Below are 20,371 nucleotides of genomic sequence, written 5' to 3'. Positions count from 1 at the left end.
TAATTTATGTAAAGGAATATTTATATTCCTATATTATTTTCTTTTATCGTAAACTGTTAGTGTTATGTTGTTGTTTTTGTCCTATGGCACCCCAGAGGTGCAAAGGGCCTTCACAAGCTCGCGCCACTCCTTCCTATCTTCAGCGACCCTTCTGGCCTCGCTCCAGCTCGCTCGCTCGCTGAGCTGGAGCTGGTTAGTGTTATGGCACTAAATAAAGCGCAGTATACCTGCTTAAATACCTACTTACACTTTGTACACCTCTTTATAATACTGTCATACAGTTTCGTAATGCTTTCTGCCCGTTTCAGAAATTCTAGACGTCTAGCTGTTGTAGAGATTGTCGAAACATTGCACTCAACCGACATTGAAAAGTTGAGACAATTGAATACCGGCTGTAATAACATGGATTAGTCACAATTGGGTGATGGCTGATGGACTTGCGACACCAATTCATCTCTGTTATAACAATGACATTAGATTGACATTGCTTGGCCAGTCCTCAGTCAATCACCATTCAGAATAAGAAAAGATTGTATATTCGACAAACCGTTGAGATTATATTGAATGTACAGCGGGCTGCAAAAGTGCATACCCACTATATTAATGAATTACATTCATAAGGTGGGTATGTACTTTTGCAGCTGTGTGTAATTTGTACTGTGATACGGTTTAGTTTCATGCATAGTTATTTGGGTGGAGCGCGTGCGCACGCTCCGCTGTTCACAGGTATGCGCTGTTCCGTATGCGTGAGCTACTTGCAACGAAGTATACAAACGGTATTCGGTATCCATATTTCATTATCACACATCGCATGATTAATGCGTGCTTTTCTATTGTCTATAAAACTATTTATATGTTAGCTGTTGTTTACCAACTCCTCCATATTATAGTTTTAATACAAAAAGTGCCCGATTTAAAAGCTCTTGAGCGTGTGTAGAAAAAGAAATTGTTTTTTATGGGTAGCGTAACAGATGTAGTCACAAGACTCTCGGGAGCTATTTACTCGTATTTCTGTTTAGAAATATGTAATAACTGTAATATGTATGTATTAAGTACATATTGGTTCACCTAATGTCGTCATAGTAGATTGGGTTGTCGTTGGTGATCGACATACCAACATTGCCTTGTCGAAACTGTAATCTAAGCTTTCCCTTATTACTGTATATTCTGCTTACTTAGTTATTTGCTGTTTTTATCCGTTTTGAAAATGAACCTTGTCCGAGCGGACAAGACGGAGAGTGAAAGCTCGTAACGCTCGATTGGATCACGGTGCTCCTTCTTTTATTTTGCCTTGCAAGTGTCAACTGTTTGCCAACAAATTATCGCCAATTTCACCACAGTTTCGCTACTTATTTCTTCTCGGTTAACTATTACCGATATCTATCAATAACTAACAAATTATACATTCAGATCGACTATTAGACGACACTTTTAATGTATGAAGACAAACGACATTGCAAAATTATTAATCCCTCACAAAAATAAACATTGTATGTATTATTTCATTTTCATTAGTTTTAATTAGTAATCCAGACTCCTAACCTCACTAAAGAAAAGATGACCGAACAATTCCATAGTACTAAGAATAAAGAGATAGAACGATTTCCCAGCGATACACAAGTTCCTCGTATTTTTTTGTGTTTTTACATAACACATTGATTTCTTTATAAAACATGTAATTGACAGAGCGAGTTCGAACCGTCTCAGTCTTTGCTTAGTCAGTAAAGCTCTTATAACTATGTCCGGCTGTTCTCCTCTAGGACTCTAGGTACAGGTTGCAATTTTCAACCGATTCTGAAATTTTATGAACAGCGTCGGTAATTATTATACAGATACTTATACAAAACCTGAAACTGAATGAAGAATAAATTTCTTAATTACAGCCTTACAGCTCCAAACTCGTAGATCTACTATTATTAAACCTTGCCTAGTCGAAGTCAAGCATACTATTTTGTTTAATTGAACGGGAGAGCGAGGTCATCGAGTGGATCCATTATGTGGATCCTGGTTAAGTTTATTGCAATTTCACTTTGGTACAAGGGTCGGCTCGTACAAATCAGGTTTGCTTACTATTGCTATTTTCTCAATGCTTAGCCCGGTCGTTTGTTTTCTTAATATATTATGTGATGTCATTCTGTGACGGAATAATGACTGATCATGTCATGATCGTATCTGAAAAATTATGACACCAAAGTTTGAAATGCCAACCACTTTAACGATTGGGTAGTTTTATCTCTAACCCCTAATCATAAGTGATTTTTCCACGGCCACGCCCGGTTAATATCTCAAATTGTATAGTAATTCCACTAGTTCACTTTTTGTCCCAATCTCGAAGTTTCATTACACGATTTTTTGCATTGGCATGGTCGAATATAATACGTTTCCTATTTTTTTTGTGCGGCAATTTATAGACTGTGTTGTTGGAGCCGTCACGCTCACGTACCGTCTTGTACATATGTTTGTTGTTAGTAACCTCGAGCTCTTTGTTAACACATACGAGTTCTGTAAACGTTTGAACTCTTTTGTAAATGAAGCTATTAGATTCTGTTATTGATTGATTGAGAATTAAGACTAGCCTAAAAGGCAAGGCAAACTTTACCTAGCCACAAAATTGTCTAGATTGATCAACTGAACCATTATCATTATAAATTACTTTAAAATCATGGGTCGGATTCAGCGAACTAGAGTCGGACCAAGAATGACAGAGTGCGCAAATATCATCATCATAAATGTTAAATTTCTATGAAAAAATGACGTTTATATGCACTTCCACAGTTTGTTCTGTCAAAGTCGGTGCAGAGTTTGTTTAGACTGACTATCAAATTCGCAAGTGTAATATTTGTCTGGGCGATTTCGCAATGATAACTTGACATAGGTACAGCGAATGCTTGCGAAATGCACTATCCACAGAATTAAACCAAGCATATACTGAGCAAGAACTTTCTGTGTGATTCAATCATTGTTTATTAATTAAATAATTGATTCGAATAACTGCCAAGACGTATTGATACGCATTTCTTAAGTAATCTTAATCATTATTCCATGCGGTGCAGTTTTGTGGTCTGTCAATACCTTACATTATAATTCCTATACAAAGAATAAGTGAGTGAAATCCGAAATCACTAATGATATTGACATTGTAAGCCATCATCACACGATCAATTTGTACTGCTATTCATGGCAAGTGGAAGCTGCTAATTAGAAAGATTTACCCATACAAGGCTGTGCGACTCTCTCGCCGCTAGAAACTAAAGGTCCATTTCCAACCACAGCTGCACTACCGTTCATTTTACTATGGAAATTGACAATAACACCGACACGTTCAGTACCAGTAGTGCAGCTGCGGTGTTACCATAAATGAAACCCGACATTGAAACTACAAGTGAAATGTGCTGTTGATTATGTACAATTCCTGCCTATTTCAAAACACATACGTCCTATAGTCCGTGCATTCGTCTTTTTGGGGTTGCTCAACATTTAAAATTAGTTCTTAATGGTTGTAAAAAATTGGTAATCACAAATTGGATCATTACCTAATTGTAGTGTAGTAGGTATATATATCAAGTAAACACGTCATAGTACGTATGTGTGAACAGCCTTATTTTCATCAGACTCAATGACTTCTAGTATCCCACTTAACTAAAATAAATACCTGTAGGTACGCGGCTCCGTGTGTGGCTTTGCGTACCACACGCTAATTGGGACTAAAGTACACCGTGTAATTACTTAATAATGCGTGTATGTACGTTTTTACACGACCAAAGGAGAACACGTTGCCGACACATCCGATTTATTAACACGCAGCTTAAAGAACTGTTATGACGCATATCTAGTGTTATTTGAAGACAGTAGAGCGGCTATTCACTAAGGTAAAACTATTTTAAATCAATATTGAATTTAAATAGAAAGTTTCAGTTTAGCATTCAGCGCTTAACTAATGATCAAGACTCGCGAGATCAATAAAATATAGCAGTCATTAAAGTTCTATTTTTAATTAATTCTATCATGTGTTTTCATAGGTAGGTGGGTATCATCAACATTTCAAGTCTGGTAAATATCGATATGTTGGTATACCTACTATTAGTCAGAATTTCGACTGTAATGTCTTATATAGTCTGTTCGAGATCCTGAAAACGGTGAAAAATAGAGATAATAATACTCCTAAAAATACGTGTGATACCTCATTCGATTCGTCATGATGCCTAGAAAAATGTATTCGAAGCGTGTATTAGCACACAAAAAATATCAAAAGTTATAAACAAAAAAGGGGGAAAAGTAGCTATTTTTTATTTCCCCGATATCTCAAAAAGTATTAATATTTAAGAAACTAAAATTAATATTATAAAAGAGGAGGATATTTCCAATAAAACATTCCATAGGTACTTGCAGAACTGTATCTCCATTATTTATACTTTTTATTCAACGCTGACAGGCGTGGCTCACTCCGCGATTTCGTCACTTTGCTACAGGTAGCTAAAAGTACATCCGTTCGGCCCCAATTTTGGGGTTTGCCATAAGCCGCGCGTGGCGCTGTCGCCACCTAGCGGCCATATCTGTGCTGATCGTAACAGACGCGTTTTGTTAGAGAGTGAGTCTTCTGTACCTAGTACTATTATTTATTCTGTGACGCTCAGCCCTCTGCGCCTCATTTTCGGGAAACGCGTGTGGCTTGAAAAAGCGATTACGTAACATTAAATATAATTTTAAAGGTGTTACATATTCATTGATTTTTTTTTAATTATGGTGTATTTAAAACATGTCAACAAATGTACTACTTGTAGAAATTTATCTTAAAGTATTTTTTTCAACAAGTTAGGCAATTATTAATTACCAAAATTTTCTCGAACCTCCTTCTTTATTGATAACGAAAAAAAAATTATAAATAACTATCGTAAAATTATGTCGCTCTTAAGAGTCCTTCTCATATACATGAATAATAAGATCATGTTATAAAAGTTTTAACTTTTGCAACGTGAACTTTTATAACTTTTGATATATTTTGTGTGCTATTATACACGCTTCGAATACATTTTTATAGGCATCATGACGAATCGAATGAGGTATCACACGTATTTTTAGGAGTATTATCTCTATTTTTCACCGTTGTCAGGTTCTCGAACAGACTAATATGCCCTTTTTAAAGGTTATCATTATCACTATCCGCCGTGTAAAACAATAGGCCTGTTGCAAGTAACAAAGAATCATGGAAATAATGGTTTCAACGAAACATATATGTTAATACGATTCTAAAAAATGGCCCAATATCAGTATAAACTGAAGGATTATTAATATATTCAATAAAATAAAAGTGCATAATTCTCCAATCGGCCATTTTTACTGAAACGCCAATCAGAAACGTTCCAAACAGTGACGTCATCAATCCATAACATATTTCTTAGAGCAACATAGACAACCTCATTGACCGAAATCTATACGTGGGCACCAAAGAGTTCGAAAGGTGCAAAAAAAAGGTTATTTCGCCACTAAACATTTATTACGTCCAAAAAATATTATTACACGATATAAAGTAGATATCTATTCGTTATTATTTAAATAAAATGCTAAATAATACGATATTTCAACAACAAACTTTTTTAATTATTTGGCTGAATGGAACTATCATTGCCATGTTGGCTGTCGTAACTAGAAAAAAATTAAAAATTAAAAAGTAAAACCGGCGTTCGGTGATTTTCACTCAAAATTTACATGTATCTAAATAATTCATCTTAAACTGCAACCGTGTGAGAGTTTTTGTGTAAAATGAGTTATTGTGATAAATTTTTGTAATGTATTTATTATCCCTAATCGTAATATATGGTGCTGAATTAACAATATCATTCGGATTCAAGGGAAATTCGTAACTGTAAGTATGTAAACAATATCTACCACCCTACCACCAACTAAATGATGACGTCACAAATGGCATGCGAGGCGTTTTCGCGCGAAGTTTAAACTAGCTATAATAAAATGCAATTATCTATGTTAAATCTTATAACTGAAATATAGTGTTTTTCGGAACTAATACAAGTGTACCGACGATATTAAAAGGGTTTTCAAAATTTGTCATCAGGCCTATTATGCTTAATTAATGCTGAGGTAATATTTAGAGCATGGCTCTTGTCGGTGGAGTAAGCGGCAGTTTTCGCGGTCCTCGGCCAGATTCGGCGATTTTTTTGCATTCAGCTAAAATTTGGATTTATACTTATACAAATATTTTTACAATTATGAATCAAAACTAAGCGCAGCAGACAACAGATTTATTTCCGTGCCTAACTGTAGGTACACGCTTGTACGAGTAACTTGATGTCGGAGTTAGGTGGTCATTTATGCGCCGGCGCAGAACACAGAGCAACTAGGCCATCTATCAAATATTGTTATTCGTATTATTTTGCATTGAATATGTTTCAGCTATATCTACATTATCTATATACAAATAGTTAGTTACAGTTAATATCAAAATACGAATATAATCAGTTTGTGATTCTGTAATTCCCGGTATATGCTAGCAGTACGGAACCCTCCGTGCGCGAGTCGGACTCGCACTTAGCTGTTTTTATTATTAAAGCTGTGTTATTATAACCCTCCTTGTAAATCATAGGGTTTGACAGTCACTCACTGCTCTCACAAATCATTAAAGTATCATTAAGTTTCCCCGAGCACATTTTTGTAACATCCACACTCCACACGTACACAAAGAAAGGTACCTATATTTTTGTTACGTGTTTGAAAACAAACAATACCTGCCTACGACGAAATAGCGCGAGAGCTAATGTGACTTTACATTAGCAGATCTTATACCACTTAGTGCTCGGCGACAATTAGCAACGGCCTTGCTGACGCAACGAAGAAAGTGAAACCATGAAATCGCCTCCAAAACGTCACAACAAAATATCCGATTGTTCCGCAGTTTGTCAACACCCGGTAATCACCGAAACCTGCTTTCACGCTGCACAAACCACTTTTTGACTAATTATCCGTCTATTATCGACAACTATAATTTTCTATTACAATTGTGGAAAATTCAAATGGTTGGTATGCAGGAAGCACGCCCATCCGGTTTGTTCCACGAACTTTCGCCGTCATACGTTAGTTAGTATAGTGATAGTACACATAACCGAACAAACAGTGCAGTAGCAAGCAAATGAAAATTATTTAAGTACCGATAGTTTTGTTAGTACTGATACACAAACTGTACTTTGAAGTCTTAATTAGTAACTACCTCCTGCTGGATAAAAGCAGACACATATTTGAACAATGACTGTACCTGACATCAAACTCATTGATAACTAAACCTTCTCCGTCACGTCAAGATTATTTTATCGATAATGATAAAGAGTGATACACAGCAAATTTCTATTCAAGTACGTAGTCCACTGTGGAAAACTTAGTTGTTTCAGTCGTGTTCGAAGGTTTATCTGGTTATTATTATCTTTGAAGTGCATTTGATTGACATCGCTAATCTCCTGTATTTACTTAGTAAATTGCAAGTGAAACTGCTGGTGATTGCCGGTCTCTCTTTATGGCTCAATCGTGCCTGATTTATGAGCCGCCGACCGATTCGATAACATCCTCTCACAAATCACACAAATGTTAACTTTCGTGTAATAAAATAAAGTTGCAAGGCGTAGTTAAAAACGTGATGTGTCAAATGTGTACCCGGGATATAAACAAGGTATTGTTCTTTTCTTTGCGCAGATAGCGAATTACGCGTTTCAGAATTGACTCGCAACACAATAGTTTCTGCAATACGTTTCGACATTTCTGAACAATGTCAACAAGATGTTTCGAGACGGACAACAATTGTTATCTTTGGATTATTCCACTTATTTATATTTTCGAGGATTCTCTATCAGTCTTATCTTGTCATATTTCACTTGAAACTGTTTCATCAAAGTATAATCTTTGTTTATCCCAGTTTTAGTAAGCATACGCATTAAATAATGTAATGTAATGTAGACCTTTTTAAGAGCCTTCGTCCTTCGTGCGTGGTAAACGTATGATAAAACCCTGATCTACGTTTTACACAAATATCGTTTCGTCTACGATTTTGCAATGCTTGCACCATCGAATCACAACAAGCACAATAGTCGTAAACGTAAAGGAAAACATAACGCGGGTTGTCCGGGCACGCGCACTCAGGCTTGACGCAATTTCATGGTGGATGGAACACTGCGACATTGCTGAGTTTCCTCCATGTACCACCAGCGGGGACTGATTACTTGGAAATTATCAATTTCCGTATTGTAACCGATTGCTTTACGAGTTTACGCTATGAAGAGATATAGGTGTCGGCATGATAATCTTTCTTCAGCATTAGGTATATATACATATTAGTATACTATTTAGTATAGTATACTATTATTCCATGGCTACTACCTGCATAACTTGCATTCAATCGTATGTGTGTGTAGTAATCTAAGTTTTCTACGATTAGGTAAGCAACACAGGGATTCCCCCCAGAGAGACTGCTGCTATTTTCGATTTGTTTATTATTATTCTATTTAAAGTCTGGTAATTATCTATACAACGCTCCTGGTTCGTAGTTTTGAGATAACTTGTTTCAACTATTATTCCTTGGTTTCCAGACGGGCGGTGGAGACAGCGCCAGCGGCGGCTCGGGCGGGTCGGGCATGGAGTGCATGCAGCTGCGCTCCCAGCCGGAACCCTTCCACTACCTCATCTCGGAGCAGGCTAAGTCTCTCGTTGCCCTACAGGTAATTTATATTCAGGTGTATAACACGTTTACAATCTGCTTCTTATGTAGTTTTGTACTGAACCGATAGGTATATGTAGGATGAATTGAAGAATCGAAAATGAAACCTAAACAGTACTCTTACCATGATTTTATACAATCACTTGCGCTACGGTCGCGATATAATGTTAAATGGGTCTATAAATTCTATAATATTCAAGCTCTACTACCTCTAGTACTGATACCTTCCTGTACTCGGGCAAGCAAGCTTTGTCAGTAGAAAAAGGCACCTAATTTGAAAAATTTATAGACGCGAAGAGATCTCCCATATAAAATCTTGCGCCCTTTTTTACTGACAAAGTTGCCTACCAATCAAAAATCTTAGCCGTTTTTTGATGTCATCCCAGTGTATACTTACATACAATACTTAATATAGTATACATACATTATATACGAGTACATTTGGCTTTACAATGGACATTGAAAGAGGATAAACTCTCGGTTAAATCAAGATCAGGTACCTACATACGTAATGCTACAACGTTGCTGTTAGTCTCATTATTAGAACCTGGGATAATCATCTGCAAGGCGGTATTTATGGATCATTTCCATGACCAATCACTATCAATTGATTATTTCAATAGTTCAGTTCGTGCAAATCAAACTAGAATCGTTTGAAATGTAACTATCAATTGACGCACGATTTGGACCACCTGCCTAGTCCAATTGATTCACGATGAATTCGATGGACTCTCTTGTACGACTCACATTAATTTGATGCATTTTGTACTTATAATATGGAATATTAAGATGCTATGAGAAAAAGGTTTCACTACACGCAGAGGTGAGAAGTTCCAAAAATGAAATTATGTAGTTTAAGCTCTCTAAGGAAAAATACACTGGCAACAGTGCACACAGTCAGTGATTAACGATTAAAATTATGAATCCGTTTTACGAGGAAGCTATATTTTATTTATATAAAGGCCGGTTCACACCGGGTGCGTGTGCGTAGACGTATGTGTTATAATATACAGATCCTTATGAGAGACGGCACACCGCCTGTGTGACGTGCACGTCCATGCACACGCATCCGGTGTGCGCTGGCCTTAAGCTCGTCTTGAATTTTGACTTAGAATTGATTGCATTAAATATGCAAGAACCCCCTGGAAAATTCAAAATGCCCTAAAATTCCGTTTGAGATTTAGATATATTGGAAATTAGTAGGTCATAGACAATATAATGGCCCATGATTATTCACTTGAAGTACAATTCGACGATGTATTATCGGATGATTTATCTTTCTTGTTCGTTAGGGCTATCCAAATTAAATAGCTAAGAATTTTTGGACCGTGAGACTGATTGAGGGCTATTGTTTCTTTTGTTTAAACACGTCGAAATGATGGATTCGTAAACTACGTATGTATGGGCGAGAAAGTTGTTTTTTATAAAAAAAATGGGTATAATGTATGTTACCAATTTCGAAAAACCTTATCCCAACTACTAATACGAGTAGTATACTTACTTAATATAATCACATACCCTCCCTCTGTACTCAATTCCAAAACAAATGTTGAAGGATGGACTTTCATATTTACTTAATAACATGAATGAAACCTATAGGTTAACTGGAAGAGTTTCGGATAATTTCGCCCTTGTACTATATTTATGTTCTATCTGATGTACCTGTATTCCTCTCTTCCATACAATAAAGTGTTACTTACTTACTTCGAACAATTAGTGGAAGCAATTTTTTGATAATTTAGTTATTTGTGTATGTACAATAAATATTCGTGTTACAGGAACTCCAGAATGAGGTCGGAGCTTTGCTCGAGTTCCGCGATCTCGTCATCGAGACATTCCCGAATCTTCGGTCGAAGATGGCGCCGTCGACTCCCGCCAGTGGGACCCGTCGCGACTGGGAGCCCGGCGTGCGCGTGCGACGCAAGCTGGCCGGCGGCGGCGGCGACGCTACCCGCACCAAGCCGCAGCCCTCCGTCCAAGATTCCGGCTTCAGCACCGAGACCTCCTGCGGGAAAGACGCTCAATCATCATCCGCCTCCCGATCCCGCCCGCTCGAAGACGAGCTGTGGGCACTCCTGGACGTCATACAAAGGAAAGGCGTCAGATTACGGGACGAAGCGGAGTTGCTACGAGGCGAGCTCGACGAAAGACCCTCGGGCGATACGGCAGAGGAATCGTTCGCGAGGGCGCTGTCGGGCTGCGGAGAGTGTTCGGACGTGAGACGACTGCGCAGCGAAAGAGATGCGTTGCTCTCCAGAGCGGCCCAGCTCGAGGCCGAGGCGGCCGCCACGCCGCCGCGCGCGGCCTCGTCGCCGCTGGGCCGCCTGGACCGCGCGCTGGACACGCCGCCGCGGCCCCCGCGTGTGCCCACGCCGGATTCCAAGAAGTTCGCGGCGATTCTCCAAGAGAGCAATCCCGTGGAACTTCAAAGACAACTCCTTAGCTCCACTGTACAGAATCAGGTAATAAGGTCTGCTTTCTTACGTAGTTTGGCATTTAGCTTTATGATTATGAGTAGGTATTATATTATAACTTTTACGTTTGGTGAAAACTCAATTTTCCTTCCGCAGTCTCACTTCTCCATAATTAAGTATGTATTCGCGCAACACGCAAAATGTTCCTAAACTACTATATAAATTGAATAACGGCAGATTTGCGAGCGTGGAAACAAGATGCGTTAATTAGGAGGGACAACGTGATACGTAACTTTCCGATGTGAAACATCGGTTTTGTAGATGAGAGTGAGAATTCTGTATGCAGAGCAATTGTGTATTCTGTAATTTCAATAAAATATCCAAACAGAAGCTCGAAAACGACGACACGCTTGGTATAAAAATAGACATTGACCTGTCTTTTTTTTTCGTAAAAAACCTTATTTAGGATTCGATGATCAGTCAGCAATAAAAGAATAAAAGCATTCAAAAATACAGTAACTTGTTTCACATGATGGCATCTTTTTTACTGTCTAAAATCTGAATGTCTCCAAGCTTCTAGGTTTCACGTTCAGCGTTTGCATAATAGGTAATTTTGTTAAAAAACGTCAATTTAGCGGCGGTTTCGTCGGTAAGTCGGCCAACCTCGTTAATTGCAGAACTACTTAGGTAGTGAGGTAACAGAGTACGTGCGAACTGTGTTGTTTGTCGCGCTGCTCCGCGCCACTTGCACAGAATAAATAACCGTAGGCGTACACTTCCTATTTCTACAAAACCGAAGTTTGACAGCGATTCAGGGACGAATCATGTTGTCCCTATCTAATGTAGGTAAGACACTATCCCTTTAGTGGCTTTAGTACTGTAATACAATTACATACCTAATAAAGTAATAATTGGTCGTTGCAACGCTCAGTCGAAAGGAGCCGAGAGCACCCGAAAGGTTCTGTGTCACCCCACTGGCACATTACCGGTCGTTGTTTCACCGAAAAGCTTGTGGTAAATGTCATAAAATGATATTAGTACATAAGTTCCCCATAAGTACTAACTGGTAGGTACGAGCTAGGGTTGGAAACCGCACCTCTGTGGATTGAACGTCTGAGCGACCATCGCCTTTCCAGTTCAAGTTGTTTGTTGAATGGTTAGAAAAATTAACTAGTTGCAGATTTTTTACACGCTTTTATTGCTGATTATACATTCTCATATATTTTGATGATCTATACATTTGAATCAAATAAAAATAAATATAAGAAACAATTTCAAACAAAACAACTCAAAACCCTACTTACAAAAAATATGAACATTGCCATTTAAGGACTTAAATGTCTGTAGTAATAGGCCAAGCCGGAAAATCTTTGAATATTCTTTTTGTGGCACCCAAACGGAAATACGCTAAATATAAAGAATTATGATGAGTTTGTAGCTAGCACCAACACCAGCCAATTTACCATTGACTAAGCACTTCTGTCACGAACAGGAAACAGAAGTCAAGGGTACTGACTGATTTCACAGCTTCCGCACTGCGACGGATCTTTGGACACCTAATTTTTGTATAGACTCTTGATGAAATAGTCGTAAACCGACAACGCTGCGGTGGGGACAACATAAATTTGTGGCATTTGTGTCATGCCGCTAACGAGGGCCCGTCAAATGACGTAAGAATTAGATTTCGGCAAATTACACGGAAGAATAAAAAACGAACTAATGGAGTGTGGCGGCAGGCCAACCGTATAGAAAAAAGAGAATAAGAATTTCGTATTTAACTAGTCTCTTTGTTGACCGTAATGGCTTTTTGCAATACCTATACGTATTCGTCCTTGAGGTGAATAATAAAATAAGTCGCTTCTTCTTAGCGGACTTAACGTAACACTTTCATTGATTTTTTAAATATTCGTCTATATAGCCTCGTTATATAGCATTAAATTTCATTAATGCCATAGTATACCTACACAAAACTATTTAAAGCCCCGTTTATCCTAAGATAATAAATAATCTTTATGTAAACTTTATATATTACGATCTTAAAATGAAATGCTGGGATTTTATCCACGCCTGACCTCTAGCATGTTTTTTCCATATTCATGTACTTTCCTTGGTTACTTATTGATAATACAAGGCTGAAGGTTGATCATAGGCAAAGTAGTGTAGGATACTTGTAGAACTTAATATTTAGCTAAAATTGCGTCTACGTGGGGTGAGCTCGAGATCCGAGATCTACGTAAATGCTTCTTATTGCGACGTCAGAGGGCCTACCGCGAACATGGAGATTTCGTTATCTGCCTCTATTACCTACTCTTTCATATGTTGACTATGAGCCCTCTGTTTAGTGTTTAGTCTGAGTCTTAAAAAGAGTTGAGTGAGGTTCTGGGTTGGTATATACCGGGTGTGGCCTGTAGGCTATAATGCCGCGCGCTTCGAAATTTTTTCACAATAACCTTCAGGCTATTTATTGATTTATAAATTAAAAATGTTACGTCCCTTGAAATATTTTGTAATGAATGTTCCAGGTGTTACGTGAATGGATGAGCCGCGCTGTGAAGCAGCGCGCGACATTACTCGAGCGGCTGGAGCAGGCGCACGATTTAAACGAAGACCTCAAATTTCGGGTAAGATAGCTTATATCTTTGTTCACTTATGGTGCAAATCGTTCAGCCAGCAGTTTTTTAGATTATAATACAGTTACCAAAAAATATGAGTTGCAATATTGAGGCCTTTCTCTACAAGTGGCTGATGTAGCCGATCTTGTTAGTAAAAGTTCGCGAACATTGCGGGCATGTGAGCACACCATTAACATAGTTATAAGGTATTGCCGCAGGTGATCTGGCTTTTATTCTATCACGCTTGGCATCAAGCTCTAAGCGCCGCCGAGATTCAAAATCGCTTAATATCTTGGTATTTATTGCATCCCGCCATTCCGTACGCACAGCTGCCTGCTGCTCCCATCGCGAGGGCTCTACACCACATTTTTTTATGTGACGCTTAAGCATATCTGTGTACCTGAGGAATTGACCGCCCTGTTTCCGCTTGCCCTCCTCAAGCTCAGAATAAAAGATGTGCGCTGGTTATAGACGGACTTAGGTTATGGGTGCCTCGGATTCTGACGTATTGTGACCAATAACGATGGTTAATATTTAATGAGTTGCTAGAACTTTTTAAGTTTCCATGTGGTTTAGTTACTTTAGATAGTTTAGATAGGTAATAAGATGAAGCCCATTTAAAATTAACAAAATTAATAAGGATTGAATATTACTGTAATTGTTTACTTTTCCATTATTGTAGCGAGTTAATTGATTAATCTCAGATTGTATAATATGTTCAAGGTCTCCTCGCCTCGTAGTATTTAGGTATAGTACGTACAAAGGTTCACCTTGCCGTCTCTATTCATGCGCTTGAATAGACAAAGTCCTTGAAACCTATGTAAAAACACCTACCCGATAAAACTTAAATAAGAGCGCTTTTTATTTAAATTAGAGTAGGTACTTGCAGACGTTATTGATTATTTATGATGTCTAAGTATGACAGTAGTTAGTGTACATCTTGTTTCAAGTGCGTGATGAATTAAGTGTAATTCATCATAAAATTAAGTGTAAAAAATCAGCCAAGTGCGTGCCGGGCCGTACATTATGGAGGGTTCCGTACCTTCATACAAAAGAAAAAGACATACAAGCAAAAGAACGTATCTTCGCGGTACTTATGTAGTTCAATAAGATCTTTTTTTGTTAAAACTTTTTAATGGCTTAATTTTTTTAGTTTCTAAAATTATTTTCAGTATTTTTTTGCACGTACGGTTCAAAAGTTAGAAGGGGACACGATATTTTTGACTGTCGTAGCGATTATTTCCAAAAAATATCACTTAATCAAAAAACGTTTGTAGCAACCTTAATATTACTTTTAAAGACCTATCAAATGATGAGCCACATATTGATTTTACTTATGTTTTTTTGTATTGCAGTTAGAAGAAAAGAGCGTCGAATTAGACAGTGCAAAAAGTCGCGTGCGGCAGTTAGAGGGGGAGAGGGAGGTCTCTAGAACGCCGCCGTCGCCCGCTCCCGCTCCTCCCGCCACGCCCACCACGCCCGTCAGCCGCCTCGGCCGCGCCTCCCGCGCGCGCGCCAGCCCGGAGCGGCGCTCGCACAGCAGCATGCGCGACATGCAGCCGCTGCCCATGCCGGAGCAGGAGCCGCGCTCCACGCCGGACACGCCGCGGCGGCGGCCGTCGCGCATCCCGCTGCACACGGCGCACAAGGGGACGGCTCCGCGGCCGCCGTCGGCCGCGTCGGCCCGCTCGGGCGGCTCGCGCGGCCGGCCGTCGCTGCCGCCCCAGCCGGCGCCGCCCCAGCGCCGCCCGCAGCCGCCGAGCGAGAACAAGGTGCGCGCCCTCCTGGAATACATGTTCCAATTCCAAAGATTCCGGCCGAAAGTTACCGATCCCAAACTAACCGTGTCGTGTTAAACCCACCGTGTGACAGTGCACCCAGTGACTCACTAATATCGCGTCCTGACCGTTCTCATGTTTCGGTTTTGGTTCTCAAGCCGCGGGCGAGCCGGGCGACGCGGGCGCAGCTTCGCCCTTCGTAGCTCACATGCCATTATGTCGATCGTAAGTTTTTGTTTTTCATTTCTTTCCTTTAGCTTCGGTTCCGTTTGACCCTGGTTTAACATTAAATTTTAAGTTGTAGTTTTATTATTTTAGTTTTGTTGTAGTTGTGACGGTCCCGAGTAGACTGAGTAGCATGCTACTAACGATATCGTATTCTGTAAAAGTGATGGCTTAAAATCGAGTCAGGGTTTTGATATCTAAATGCTTTAACGAAATTGGTTATGGTTTGATAAGTGATAACCCCCAGCATGTTGCATTAAATGTAATATTAATCACGTGTAACAATAACGTTCTGATGCACGAGCACCTATAGGTAGGTGGCGCTAATTCTACAATGCATGATATTGATTTTTATGTCACTGAATATTAATGAGTTAATGTGTTATATAACTTTATATACATTTTTTTAATATTGTTAATGTTGCCATACAGAAGTAATTACAGTAGAGTCCGGTTATAACGACGCCCAAGGGACCGGTGATATTAGGTCGTACTAACCGGACGTCGTACTAAACGAACTGCCAATATTAATATTTTTTTAATCAAAATAATTACATAATTTTGTATTTATTAATACTTATGCAACAATCAAAGAAAAAAAAACATTTCCATTAAAATATTTATTTACAACACTTTTATATTTCAACACTTTGTCTTAAATGCATAGAATTGTGTGTTTAGTTAGACTTAGAAGAAGCCACACACACGCGTACTCACTCAATCATCCGCAAATTACTCGAATCCCGTAAAATAAAAAGGAATCTAATCAAGATGACAATCGTACATCGACAATCAAATATTAAATAAGTTTTTTTGTCAAACATTTCAACCCAAACTCAATTAGGATGCGTTGTTTTATGACCAGTGATCGTACATTTTCCAGCATTTTTGGTGCAGCGGAGTGGTGTTAACGGAATTGGTATAAATAATTTCAACCCTAATGATTAATTAGCGTTAATTACGTTAATATTAACCTTAATTTACCATTTCAGATCTATACTAATTCCGTTAACACCACTCTGCTGCACCAAAAATGCTGGAAAATGTACGATGTCTGTTTAAGACACAGTTCTTATGGCCACCTCCTGTGTCCAGCATCAGATCAGCTCGAAGTTACCAAAATACTGCATTGTCATCCAACTTACATACATAATTATGTACGTGAGGTTTAAGCTCAATTGAATATTGGGAATTGGGTTTTATTTAGTTTGCAAGATTACGTAAAGTCAGATGACGATTTCATCTTACTGCGTATAGGCAAAGGGGCGAGGGAGTTGGGTGCGCGGGACGGAGTAAGCTTCTTACCAACAATTTATTTGTAAAAACTACGTCGCTCGTCGTTGTAACCGGACTTGACGGACGGATTTTGTGTCAATTTCCGTCGTTAAAAGCTGTTGGTCGTTATAAGCGGAGTCGTAATAAACGGTTGTACTTTCATAGTAGCTTGTACTAAAACCAACCAAGTGCCTATAATTACGTCGCTATAAGCGGTTGGTTGTTATATGCGAAGTCGTACTAACCGGACTCTACTGTACTATTTTATTATGTAACATTTGTAAAATCAAGAGTAGCGATTTTTGCTAACCTGCTAAAATCCTGAATCAACCAACCATTCCTAGCTATTATATAGAAACACGTAGTGGACCTTTCGTAGACCCCTTGTGACAGTTGTACTTGTAACCGATTCTATTCAATCGGACATTACACATAGTTCTTAATAGTTATTGTGATTCATTGTTAATATTTATTTTGTTTTAAACATGAAGTTAGCATTTTATTAGCGACTTGTTGCTCTAATGTTTGTTCAAATTGTATATTTTACGAATAAACAAGTGAAGTGAAATATTATAAATTATAACGTATTCGTAGTATAGATCTATTATAATTGTTGAAACAATGCTTGTAATTTTATTAATCCTTTGGACCGATGTACTTATAGATAATTATTAGATAATTATGAAGCACAATGGTAAGTGAAATAAGTTCATAATAATCACAAATCGGCCTTCGACAATACACTAGTAGATTCACGTTTGGTCACTTTTTTGTCAGTTTAGTTCTTTGGTTTAAGTTATTTTTATTTTTATTACATTAGACATAGTGGCATAATGGCAGTTATTGGCAATCCACTACATAAATTATGATCTAATTATCACATGGCTAATGCACTGACTGATGTTTCCGATCACATTTAGGGGAATTAAAGTAATGTTTGAAACGCTAATTTGTTAAAGTACCTAACACAGCAAAAATCACATATAGAAAGCGAAGCATTTTTGTACAGTCACCTGCAATAATATGTTACTCTTCGAAGGCCGCAAAAATATGTGACACGTTCTTATGGCTCTACAAATATGATCGTGTCAGATATTTTTGCGACCTTCGAAGAGTAACATATTATTGCAGGTGACTGTACGAACACGAATAAATATTATTGTATGAATATAATTGAATATTTTTGGACTTTGCATGTTTTTAACAAAACTGAAACCCATCGCTTTCCTCCGGCGACGTCGGCTCAGACTATTCACTCCGTTTTGGGTGTTGACAGACTCGGCGTGCGTCGCGCGAATCCGAGCCGGAGTTGTACCCGGACTCGCTCAACTTCGTCGTGTCGGAGTCTCGGGTGGGCATGGTGGCGGAGTCTCGAGTGGGCATGGTGGCGGAGTCTCGGGTGGGCATGGTGGCGGAGTACCTGGCGCGCTCCGAGCGGCTGTTCTCGCGCCTGCGGCCGCGCTCGCGCCCGCAGCCGGCCGCGCTGCCCGACTACCGCCTGGCCTACGACTCGCCCCACAACCTGGCCCTGGAGCTCACCAAATCCATCCTCTACGAATCCGCAGACCGCATCGACACCACAGTCAAGTCCGTCAGTTCTGGGGATTCGCTTTGGAACGGCAGGCCTCAGCAGTATTTCGAGAGCATGAATTACGCTGAAAATGATAACACGAATGAAACCGATTGCGATAATGATTCTTTAGCACCTTGAGAATATAACACTGAGTGTACTGTACCTACCTAGTTAATTTTTGAGTCTTTCTGTTAGTAAAACCTGTCTCCGGACTCTCTGGGGTCGCCTCGCATTTGTAACGCCATAGTGTATTTCCATTTTCAGATGTATCATTCCATGTAAAAGGCACTGTTAGAGACGTCTCGAGAGATCTGTGATATGTCACGTTTTATAAACCCGTCATCGACGATAACTTTTGTAGTGTTTTTGCAGGCGTTTTAATGAACTTTTCGACTAATGTGAGAGTCTTATTGTTGTTACCTCTAACAATTATGAGACCCATTTTACAATGACTTGATTCAAGTATTTTTAATTAAACAAATTAAATATAAACTCTTAGATATTACAAGTTCTCTCCAAGTAATAATACTACGCAATTGTACATGGTTCCTTGTCTCCGCTTTGCTTTCCATAATGTAATGGGATGCCTGGAGAAAAAAAGTAAAACACATTTATTATTGCCAACTATTATTTGCTAAAATGCTATCATAGTGACTATTAATATACCTTATTCAAATATTAAGCGCTTGTATTTATCTCTGAGATATAATTCCTTGTATAATTAAACGATTGTGCCGTAACGGTAGCTATTTTACATGTCACGTCATTCCTAAGGCTATAAGAACAGACTGTAACTATAAATATAAATTGAGTGAGAGCTTGGAACGACTGTAGCAAGGCTGTGAAACAATTTGTGTGCTTGAAGTTGTGTTTCATTTCATGTAAGGGGGTAGGTATCTTAGCATTATAGATGTTACGGAAATGGTTCACACGGTAAGCATTGGGTGTAAGTATCGATTTATTATTTATATGTACTATTGTTATTAAAAAAAAATTATGTCCAGATGTTAACGTCCTAATGTCGCATAGCACGGCTACCGTCGCGCAGTAGTGTGAGGTTAGTTTCAATTATAGGGTACTGTGCGACACGTTTCACACGACAGCGCTCGGTAACAAAATAGTAGGAGACTGATTTTGTATAAATTATTAAAAAAATAGTGATAGCGTATACCAAGTTAGGGAATTTCCTTTCAATAAAGCCCTATTAATGCTTACTCTGTCCTTTTATGTTTCTATGTAAAAATATTGCCTACATGTGAATAAGTGTTACTGAATTAGACATAAAAAATATTCCAATTCTGTAGTATATTATGACTGTATTTTATGTAACATAAGATTAAATGTAGCCTATAAACTACCTATTGATAATTATTTAAGTCAACTCTTTATTGTACAGATGTCAAAGGCGATGTTAAGGTTTTGTAAATTATTAAGCCACTACCTACCTACAATTTAAGATACTCATAAATTTATCTAGTTGACTTGAATCTAGTTGATGACTTATGTACAGCTGTACAGAAATCATATCATTATATACAAATTATTCAATTAAATTGTTCATATCAATTGTCGTTTTTATTTCAATAAAAATCATGTCTTAATCGAAAAAGTTTAATTATCAATTAGTATACACATCTACACAAATGTAACAATTGAAATGACAAACAACATTATAAACTTAACAGAGACTAAATATAAAGATCATCATAACAATAACAAATCCATGTCAACTTAAACTAACGTCAAGCTGCATAAGTAACTTTCATAAATTGTTAAAAAAT

General features: G+C 38.4%; 1 protein-coding gene across 1 annotated transcript in view; it reads left to right on the top strand.

The window, feature by feature from the left end:
* Nucleotides 1-20,156, top strand: part of LOC134798196 (uncharacterized) — an 84,783-nt gene extending 64,627 nt beyond the window's left edge. Inside the window, exons 2-6 of the mRNA XM_063770561.1 lie at nucleotides 8,586-8,714; nucleotides 10,492-11,175; nucleotides 13,650-13,748; nucleotides 15,095-15,592; nucleotides 18,294-20,156. Of these exons, the coding sequence (XP_063626631.1) occupies nucleotides 8,586-8,714; nucleotides 10,492-11,175; nucleotides 13,650-13,748; nucleotides 15,095-15,592; nucleotides 18,294-18,728 (1,845 nt within the window). The 3' untranslated portion in view covers nucleotides 18,729-20,156. The remainder of the gene's footprint in view (nucleotides 1-8,585; nucleotides 8,715-10,491; nucleotides 11,176-13,649; nucleotides 13,749-15,094; nucleotides 15,593-18,293) is intronic.
* The last annotated feature ends 215 nt before the right edge of the window (nucleotides 20,157-20,371 follow it).

Source organism: Cydia splendana, chromosome 1, assembly GCF_910591565.1.
Source record: "Cydia splendana chromosome 1, ilCydSple1.2, whole genome shotgun sequence".
Taxonomy (NCBI): domain Eukaryota; kingdom Metazoa; phylum Arthropoda; class Insecta; order Lepidoptera; family Tortricidae; genus Cydia; species Cydia splendana.
This window is presented reverse-complemented; position numbering and strand designations above follow the sequence as displayed.